General features: G+C 41.6%; 1 protein-coding gene across 1 annotated transcript in view; it reads left to right on the forward strand.

Moving 5' to 3' along the window:
- abhd16a (abhydrolase domain containing 16A, phospholipase) overlaps positions 1-9,462 on the forward strand; it is an 11,631-nt gene extending 2,169 nt beyond the window's left edge. The window contains exons 4-20 of the mRNA XM_027148066.2: positions 1,083-1,169; positions 1,321-1,406; positions 1,507-1,580; positions 1,670-1,777; positions 2,211-2,325; positions 2,428-2,529; positions 4,119-4,182; positions 4,278-4,327; positions 4,490-4,613; positions 5,276-5,380; positions 5,475-5,538; positions 5,619-5,675; positions 5,798-5,860; positions 7,227-7,303; positions 7,388-7,486; positions 8,530-8,576; positions 9,011-9,462. Of these exons, the coding sequence (XP_027003867.1) occupies positions 1,083-1,169; positions 1,321-1,406; positions 1,507-1,580; positions 1,670-1,777; positions 2,211-2,325; positions 2,428-2,529; positions 4,119-4,182; positions 4,278-4,327; positions 4,490-4,613; positions 5,276-5,380; positions 5,475-5,538; positions 5,619-5,675; positions 5,798-5,860; positions 7,227-7,303; positions 7,388-7,486; positions 8,530-8,576; positions 9,011-9,094 (1,406 nt within the window). The 3' untranslated portion in view covers positions 9,095-9,462. The remainder of the gene's footprint in view (positions 1-1,082; positions 1,170-1,320; positions 1,407-1,506; positions 1,581-1,669; positions 1,778-2,210; positions 2,326-2,427; positions 2,530-4,118; positions 4,183-4,277; positions 4,328-4,489; positions 4,614-5,275; positions 5,381-5,474; positions 5,539-5,618; positions 5,676-5,797; positions 5,861-7,226; positions 7,304-7,387; positions 7,487-8,529; positions 8,577-9,010) is intronic.
- The last annotated feature ends 380 nt before the right edge of the window (positions 9,463-9,842 follow it).

The raw sequence follows: 9,842 nt of genomic DNA on the forward strand, positions 1-9,842 counted from the left end.
GTGTGGAGTGTAAAAGTGGTCAGTTTTGGCAAGTTTTATCAGGGATGATTTGAGTTTGTTTCGCTTTTGACACTCATTTTAGGAGGCTTTCGTACTAGAGCGCAGGGTAGGAATGAAGAGTCGGTACGCCTTTCAGTTTCTTTTTTCCGACCACAAGCTTAAATGGTTTATAATTACACTATAGTGTCACCAAGAAAAGTGTTAAGTTCCATCTTGAGTCTGGTTCTTCTCGAGGTTTCTGGCATGCTCGTTAGCAATCAGGTTTTTAGACCCTGGTTTTCAAAAGCCGCTTTGTGTTGCTTATATTTTATAGATTATATTTATTAGATTGTATTTGGTTCTACATGCGATACTCCATATAATGCCTGTGTTTATTCATAATCGCAAAATCAGACAAGTTAAAACATGAGTATTTAGGTGTAAAGATTGATGACATGTTAACAGGGAAAGACCACATTGATGCTTTCTGCAAAAGAGCAAAGCAGAGAATCTATTTTCTTCGTCGTCTTGGGTCTTTTGGCGTAAGCAAAAAGATTCTTCTTGCATCCTTTACATCTGTAATAATGAGCATACCGCAATATTGCAACTCTATTTGGTATAAACGCCTGTCTGTTAAGTTAAAAACACAGTTGTTTAATCAATTAAAACTCTGCTCAAGGATTGTTGGCATGCCTCTAGAGAAGCTATACGACTCAACTTCTTATAATAATTTGACTGGCTAATAATATAATGTCTGAACCCAGTCATGCATAATGAGTTTGAACCATCACCATCTAATCGGAGGTACAGAATCCCAAGATTCAAAAAAGATATTGTTCTTAGACATACAAGACATTTAATCGTAAAATCAAGAGTATTGTAAATGTGCTGTGTTGTGTAATGGCATGTAGTAAGAGTGAGTGTGTGGATTAAGTGATGTTGTGTAAGAGATGATCGCTATACTGTGATGCAAGAAAAATTTCAGACATGTTCTGACAAAGTATTGTATCATATCATATCATTTATTTCCATCATTCAATGGTGTATGGTTTGTTTTTTTGCATTAAATGTGTAACCTATTGTATTATAATATTGTGTTTCAGGTTACATCTGCAGCAGTAAGTTCATTCCTGTCAGCCAGTACATCGGCACCGTGCTGGTTTGTTTACTGGGAGTAGCGTGTCTGAGAGGTGAGCTGTTCGTTTTCACCCGGAATGTCGATTCGTACTAATGGCAAATTAGTTTATTGTGTAATACAGTATAACACGGTTAAATCCATGGTGCTAGAGAAGAAGGCTGAGCTGTAACGAGCAGCACGTGTCTTTGTTGGGTGGTTGCTAGGCTGGGGTCGATGGAAAAACACTGAGTATCTCCAGTTCATCACCATTCTGGAAGAGACCAAGAAGAACCACACCAGCAACAACAAGGTGAGGTCACGAGCACGTCCTAGCGACGTTCCTCCTGAGACCGGCATGCTGATGCAATCAGCGCTGATGTAATCTCCCGCTGTTTGTGCTCCACGTTTAGAAAAAACTTGCTAGTTTTGACTTCAGCTTCTCGCACTGGCCAGTAGATTTCAGCTGGAATGAAGTCAGCAATCCGTAAGTTGTGTGTGTGTGTGTGATTTATATTGTATACTTGTTTAAACCTGACAGCTGGGGTTGATTAGGGGGTCTTCCCATGTCGACAGGAAGTTAATGAAGGCAGGAGTTTCCTTGCTGAAGCCAGAGCCAAAACACAGAGGAGCAGCAGACAGTCTGCTAAGTTCAGTACGAACACTGCCATGCCATGTCGTCAGGTAACACACACACACACGCACACACATTGTTGTGCAACCTAATCAGATCGCACACATCTGACTGTGGTTAGACGTGTAACTACTTCAATGTTTTTGTATTTGAATGCATTTAAATATTAACAAGCTCACTTTACAGGGGATAATATAACCGCATTATAGACCCTACATCATTTATGACCTTTGGCAGATACTCGGATTCAGAGCGATTGGCATTTATCCCATTTACACAGCTCAACTGGGCAGTTGTTCAGGGTATTGAACTCCTCTCACAGGAGGGCAGCTTGGCAGTGCTGGGATTTGAACTCATGACCTTCTGATCGTTAGTCAAGCATCTTAATCGATAAGCTATAACTGCCTGTGAATCTAAACAGGAGACGTACTTTTAGTTTTTGACACAAGTGTCCGTTTAAATTTAATTTAATTTGTTTTCCAGCTATCTCGTGGCTCACTCGTTTGGCCGCAGGATGCTGTATCCCGGCTCTGTGGGTCTGCTGCAGAAGGCCATGAGGTCCATGCTGCAGCAGGGTCAGGCCAAGCTAATCGAAGAGGTAACTTATAAACACACCCTGCTAAAACATCTATTGTCAGCATATGAGCGCTTCTTTCAAAAAAAGAGGTGTTTTTGATTTCTTCTCTTCTTTTTGCTTCAGTATGACGGTCACAGAAACAAGCTGGTGGCGTGTGACGGAAATAAAATCGACACCATGTTTGTGGACCGGAGAGGAAATGGAGGCCCAAACGGGAAAACTCTGGTAAGTACGTAATCCAGAGCAAACAATATGAACAACAACAAAACATTTAATAATCTTGTATGGAAGCTACATCAGGGTTTTTTCTGGGTCAGAATCGGTCTTCGGTGGTGGCTGACCCACATGGTCATCCCCACACAGCAAAGAGTACCCTAGTACCCACATGATCCCCAAGCCCAATATTGACAATACATTTTAGATTTAAAATAAATACAAAGAAACTGTGATTTTCCCATGACTGGCTTCCATAGTTTTGAAAGAGAAAATCCTTTTTTGATAGACCTGATAATTATTTTAGTATAAACGTATCAGTTAAAAAGTAGCATTAAAAACGTAGCGTTAAAAGGTGTAATAGTGTCATTTTTTACCATATAAAATGTAATAAGATTAGCAGCTAGCTAGCAACAGCTTGCTTTGTGCTTTTATCTAGTTTCATCTCACTCCACTTTAAACTAAATGATTTTATAGGTGATTTACTACACATGGGGTAAACACACTTACTCTCTCATTTCAGATGTGTATGTTCTTCTAAGACGTAATGATTTGTTATACACCGATTCAGACCCTGATGGGCAGACCGATTGCTTTAACCATGCATTATAATGAATCGGCTCAAAGGAGTCATTAGGTCTCGAATCGGACTTTAGCGGACGTGTTGTGTGGGAATCCAGGCTGTTAGGGCATCGTGAAAGATTTGTCAACACACACACACACACACAACACTTCATAACTGGATAGATTTTTTTTTTGCGTGTATTTAAAATTATGTCAGCTGCATGTGCAGAATGCTTGTCACAAGTTGTAAGAGAAGATAAGGCAACTTTTTTTTTGACTGCAAATCACACCCAGCGGTAATTCGGTAAAAATATTCTCCGAAACATGGATTCGGCCTTCCGACCTTTAGGATCAGTTGATTTTGATGCGAGGGAGAGAGCAAAGACAGAACTGAAGATGGAGTGTGCCTGCGCGGGGGTGGGGGGTTTACTGTGCTCGTTCTCTCCGTCACCCCGTCAGTAGCCTGCTTCACTCACAAAACCCAATTACACATCAAATAAGGCTTTGGTGGGACAAAAAATCGTTTTGGCGGCCACCAAAAAATTTTCAATGTAGGAAAAACCCTGGACATATATTGTCCTCTGCTTGACGTATCCCTTTCCCTGTATTTCCTCCTTTGTAAGTCGACTTTACAAAAAAAGCTTCTACTGAATGAATGAATGTAAAAGAATTCAGTACATTTACATGCAACCGAATAATCAGTTCGTAATCAGATCAACGGCTCAGTCGGATCGAACAGCTTTCATGTAAATACCTTAATCAGCCCGATCGAGCTGGACTCCCGGCTTAGTCCAGATGAAATTTGAAAAGGATCGATGTTGATTTGAAATAATAGGGAAGTAATTACCCATGAGTCCTGCGACATTCAGTGCGACCCTGACCTCGTTCGGTATACAGCTGGTTATATGATTGATTAGGTATAAATCCTACAAATATTGAACCTTCACTCCATCAAGCAATGTCATTATTGTTGTTCTTCCCCTTCCCAGGGATACAGGGTTCTTGTGTAGATGTTTAAAGTGCACTGTGTGTTACAGGTGATATGTTGTGAAGGGAACGCAGGCTTCTATGAGGTTGGCTGCATGAACACTCCACTGGATGGTGAAGATTTATCTACTTAATTCTACAGTAATAATAATAAAAAAGACATAAACAGTTTAATGATCCCTTCCTGCCTCTTTCTACCACTTTCTCAGGTGGCTACTCAGTCCTCGGCTGGAATCACCCAGGATTCGCAGGCAGCACTGTGAGTATCTCTAATCACAGGCTCAGATTATCAGCCCTGGTCCTGATGTGGAATGTCGGTGCTTTCATGATGCGTATCTCACCGTCATCCGTGGTTTAAAGCAGCAGTGAATTTGCAACACTTTCACGTTGGAGGTGTGTATTTTTTTGCGTCTGTTTTCAGGGCGTGCCGTTTCCTCAGAACGAGGCGAACGCGATGGATGTAGTGATCCAGTTTGCTGTGCACAAACTGGGGTTCCAGTTGAGCGACATTATTTTGTATGCCTGGTCAATAGGGGGCTTTACAGGTAAAAAATAACTAGGTAAAAAAATGTACACTTACCTGCCACTTTAATAGGAACACCAGTACCCAGTGTGGATGAGTCTGCACCAGCGGTAGCTTCAGGTTCCTGATCTTGGCTGCTTATTTACCTCATGGTTCAACATGCCATGCATTCAGAGAGGCTTTTCTGCTCGACTTCCCCAGTCCTATTCATCAGCTCAGACCAGTTCGATCGTTGTCCTCTGATCTTTTTCATCAGCAAGGTGTTTCTGTCTGCAGAACTAGATGTTTGGTTGTTTGTTTCTCGCACCATTCTCTTTAAACTTTTTTTAAACTGCTGTGTGCGAATCCCAGGGAGATCAGCAGTTTCTGAATCACACAAATCAGCCCATCTGACACCGAGTGCTATCCCTCAGCCACCGAGTCAAGTCATTTTCCTGATTCTGGTGTTTGATGTCTGCATGATTTTATGATTTGCACTGCTGCTACATTAGCAGCTGAATGGATGATTACATGAATATGCAGGAGTACACGTGTTCCTATTAAAGTGACCGATGTTGAGTTTATCAAGAATGTTTTCTTTTCTACACCCAGACCGTTTTATTAGAATAAATTGTGTTCTTGATTTCTTCCCTTCCCTTCCTCTCCCACACACACACACACACACACACACACACACTCTCTTAGCCACTTGGGCAGCGATGTCATACCCCGAGATACGCGCACTGGTTCTGGACGCCTCCTTTGACGACCTCCTTCCCCTGGCCTTAAAGGTCATGCCTGACAGCTGGAGTAAGCCTCCTCATCTCTGTCATCATCTCTATATCCTGTTAAACAGTAGTGCAATGTAGCAACGCCTGATTTGTTTGTGTTTATGGGGAAACAGGACCGCTGGTGACTCACACAGTCAGGCAGTACATGAACTTGAACAACGCAGATCAGCTTTGCAAGTAAGGTCCACACCGTGTAGTGTAGTGTAAGTGTAGCCGTGTGACCTGATGGTGTTTATTGTTGATCTCACTATGTGCAGGTACCAGGGACCAGTTCTACTGATCAGGAGAACCAAAGATGAAATCATCACAACCACGTACGAGCCCACTCACTCACACTCTGTCACTCACTGAGAGTTTGTGTTGGTTGTGTTTTTGTTTTGTTGTCTTTCCCTGAAATGGATTGATACACAGTTGACTTCACTGTGATTTGATGCAGGGGACCAGAGGACATCATGTCCAATCGAGGAAATGACCTACTCCTGAAACTGCTCCACTACAGGTCTCACAGCACTTCATTCTCTCTCAATCTATATCAGCTGAGCATCAGCATCAGGACGAACGCCCTCTCAGAGAAGCAGGCAGACCGTTAAACCACGATCACAATTATGTTGCTTGGTGTAAAAAAAAATCAAAAGAAAAACTGCCTTTCACATCACGTTGTACGTCATGAGCTGAAATCCCTTCACATATACGATATCTGATTGTTTTATTTATCAAAAAAAGCTAAAGGGTAAATCCCAATTATACTAGCTTACAACCTCCAGGATTTCTGGGGGTTTCTTGTGATAGTCACAGCCAAAAATGCTCGATTTTGCTGTAGTTGTTTTCCATATCTGCGATGCCGCTTACACCGACTTAGGGCTGGGCGATATGGCTGAAAACTGTATCACGATATCAGTGTTTCATATCAGTCGATATCGATAATTATTGATATTTTTTATGACCCATTTAAAATAAGGACCAGGAGAAAAAATATTTTACATTTACTTTACTTAACCTTCCTCTGATCAGAATCCCCCCAGTTAAGACAGAAATGTCAACAACCATGGACAACTCAAATAATTATAATGTAGACATAAGTCTAAAGTCAAATGTAAGAAATGCTTAATAAAGTGTAATAAAATAGCGCAAAGTGTTAAATATAAACATAGAATATTTTTATTACCAGTCTTTATTAATATTATTTTTATTTATTATTATTATTAGACTTTATAGGTATTACCAGTCTTGGCGGGGACTTTTATCTTGCATAATTTGCAGACGACATTGGTGTGACTACAGTCAGACTTATAATATCCAAAAAACCGCCATACTGATGAGCTGACTTTTTTCCTCTTTTATTTACAATTTCCTCGCTCGCTGCGGCTCATTTTCTGCTTATCGTCGCCGGTTACTGAAGGGGAATCCAACAGACCAGCAGGAGACAACGATATGGTGCAACCAAACATGATACTGTTACATGATTGGCTGTTAGCGTGTCACTCCTTATGTTGCTAGGTTACCAGAGAGTGAGTGCCTTCGTTAATGCAACCAAATTTGCTTCGCAGCCTCAGTTTTCTTCCGACGAAGAAAAAATATATATCGAACGTTTTATCGAACACATTTTTTATTGTTATCGATCACGTGTCTATCGTGATACATATCGTTATCGTTTTATCGCCCAGCCCTACACCGACTACTCAAACTAACAAAACCGCAAGCACTTTAAAGTCTCTAAATCTGTGATCGCTGCATTCATATTCCACACTTGAGTGGAAGAATTTTTCGGCTGAACGGGTGTGGCGATGTCACTCGACACGTCTCGGCCCGGATCTGCTGTAAATCTGAAACACTGCAAATGTGCGTGTCTGTCCTGTGTGACTCAGGTATCCTAAAGTGATGACCGATGACAGTGTCAGAGCAGTCAGACAGTGGCTTGCAGCTGGATCGCTGGTGGAAGAAGGTGCGTGTAACCTTTTCTGTCTTCTCCTGCTTGTTTCTAGTAGTTTAGAAATCATCATAAAGAACTGCTTCCTTCCCTTTGCAGAGTCTGTGTACATCGGGTACGAGGTGGACGATGACTGGTGCCTGTCTGTGCTGCAGTCCTATCAGACAGACCGAGACGCTCCGTTCCCCTGGAGCGTCGGTAAGAAGCCAATTACGGGGACCATCGTCTCACCATATTCAGTTGTTTGACTCTTGTTGTTTAACAAGTAGCTGGTGGGGAGGCTAAAATGATGAAAACATGCTTATGAACGGAGACGGTTAGTCCCGATATGGGACAGGAGAATTAAAATCAAATCTCTATCTCGATCATAATGCAACGTTAAAACGTCCATGAGCGACGATAGACCATTGATTTCCAGTGAACTGATAGTCGTGCCAGCTCGTACTGATCAAGGTTCATACTTTCGCAACCAGAAGCAGGAACGCACCTGCTGACGACTTGCAGAGATAATCCCTGTACGTGTGAATGTAGCATGATAAGTCACAAGGTCTTAGGGCTTAATAAGAGGTATATCAGCTGCTGAGGTCTTTCGTTTGTTCATTTTACATCCAGAGCGACTTTTTTTTATAAAACTGAGTAATTGAGGGTTAAGGGTCTCACTCGGAGGCCTAGCAGTGGTAGCTTGGTGGATCTGGGATTCAAACTCACTTGTCATTTACCCAACACATTAACCCTTAGGCTACCACATCCCCTGGTTTTTAGTTATTTATTTATTTATTGTTTCATTTAAGTCGGTATTTCAACTCCTTAGACTTTAAGTTGCTTCTCTCAAGGCATTTCGCAGAGAAAGCATTTGAGTTCATTGCACCTTCGACTCGATCTCCCATGCGAGTAGTGTAGAGTAGGAAAGCGACACATTTCCCTGCTCTAATGAACGTTAATCGAAGCTCTTGCTTTTCTGCTCTTGCTGTTTATGAATAATAGAAATAAATCTACAGCCTGTGCAAGAAAGAAATCAGCCCCAGGCAGCTTCCTTATACAGTCCTTCTAGATTTTCCTCAGTCAGCGGTGGTGCTGTTGCACTTAAATATCCTGCCTTATTGCTTAAGAGAAAATATCGAGTGCTTATCGATGTCTTATCGAGCTCACGTATACCAGCTGCATCTTTTTACATATTATACCAACTGTATGAGCTCCTTAGGAGGGAAAATCTGAGCTGTAGTCTTCTCTTGTGTTACCAGGTGAGGACATGGCTCTGGAAGGCAGACGGCAGCTCGCTCTTTTCCTGGTGAGGAGACGCTCTCATTCCTACTACTGTTCTAATACACGCAACGTGAAAGTGGGACATTTTCGAATCATTCTGAAATGAAAAGTCCACCAGTCAGTCCCTCCAGGATTTCAGACTTTTTATTATTATTATTGTTGCAGCCAAAAATCCTTTGCTTTAATTACAAATTACAAAATTTGTGATGCAAGTTAGTTACCTTGTGCGATAGCTGTGCTCATGTTAAACACCCGTGAATGAAACCGGGCTTTGTTTTCAACGCGTGTCGTGACGTGAGGTGAAATGTAATTTCTGTGAAAATCCGGAAAGGTCTGCAGTGGTAATCAAATCTCCTAATGCTTTATTTAGAACTCACTCCATTCCACTTTCTCACACACAGGAGGAACAGAAACGTGGGTTCTCCTCCTGAAAGTTTCTTTTTCTTACCTTTCCTTTAGGCTCGAAAGTACATGAGGAATTTTGATGCCATGCATTGCACACCGCTCCCCATCTCAGAGTTTCAGGTTCCCTGGAAGCTCTAGAAGCCAGCAAGAGACCAGGATGGAGAGACTAAACGAAAGCACAGAGAAACCCTGGTGGATATTTAGTGTTAACGTTTTGATTCTTAATGACGTGCATGTTTTTTTTTTTTTTTTACTATTATGTATGTTTGGAATTTATGTATGTTTGGGAATCTGCACGGTTCTTTTAAGAACCAGGTGTCAAACGAACATGATGAAAGTTGTTTAGGAATGAACCGGGTCCATCTATTTGTTCTCAGTCTGATTCTCTGTCTTCTGTTTTGTGAGCGGTCTTTATTTATTATAAGTCATGCCCTAAACTACAAACTGGATATAACTGTATTAAAAAAAACTTAATAAATGAGGGAATTTAGTGGTTGATGCGAGAACCAGCAGCACGTTTCTTGGTTTAAACATTCTGTTCAGAAAAGAGGTGGGTCTGTGAAGGGGTTTCTCCTAAAGCCAGTTCTATTAAAGCAGTGGGTCCCCAACCTTTTTTTTTGCCGCGGACCGGTCAACGTTTGATCATTTTACCATGGCCCGTGGGGGGTGGGGGCGGCTATACGATTAAATTAAAATTAATTTATTTAATAGTATTTAAACATGCCTTTTTAACTCGCAACGCTAACTCAATGAGAACCCTGAGCTTGTTTCTTTGCAATGAGACGGTTCCATCTGGGGTAATAGGAGACAATGACACCCGAAGTGTGTTGCTTATGTCCAGTTTATTCTGTTGTTTTGTTTTGGTTGCCATCACTGCAGAAATCCC

The sequence above is a fragment of the Tachysurus fulvidraco genome, chromosome 3 (genome assembly GCF_022655615.1).
Source record: "Tachysurus fulvidraco isolate hzauxx_2018 chromosome 3, HZAU_PFXX_2.0, whole genome shotgun sequence".
Taxonomy (NCBI): domain Eukaryota; kingdom Metazoa; phylum Chordata; class Actinopteri; order Siluriformes; family Bagridae; genus Tachysurus; species Tachysurus fulvidraco.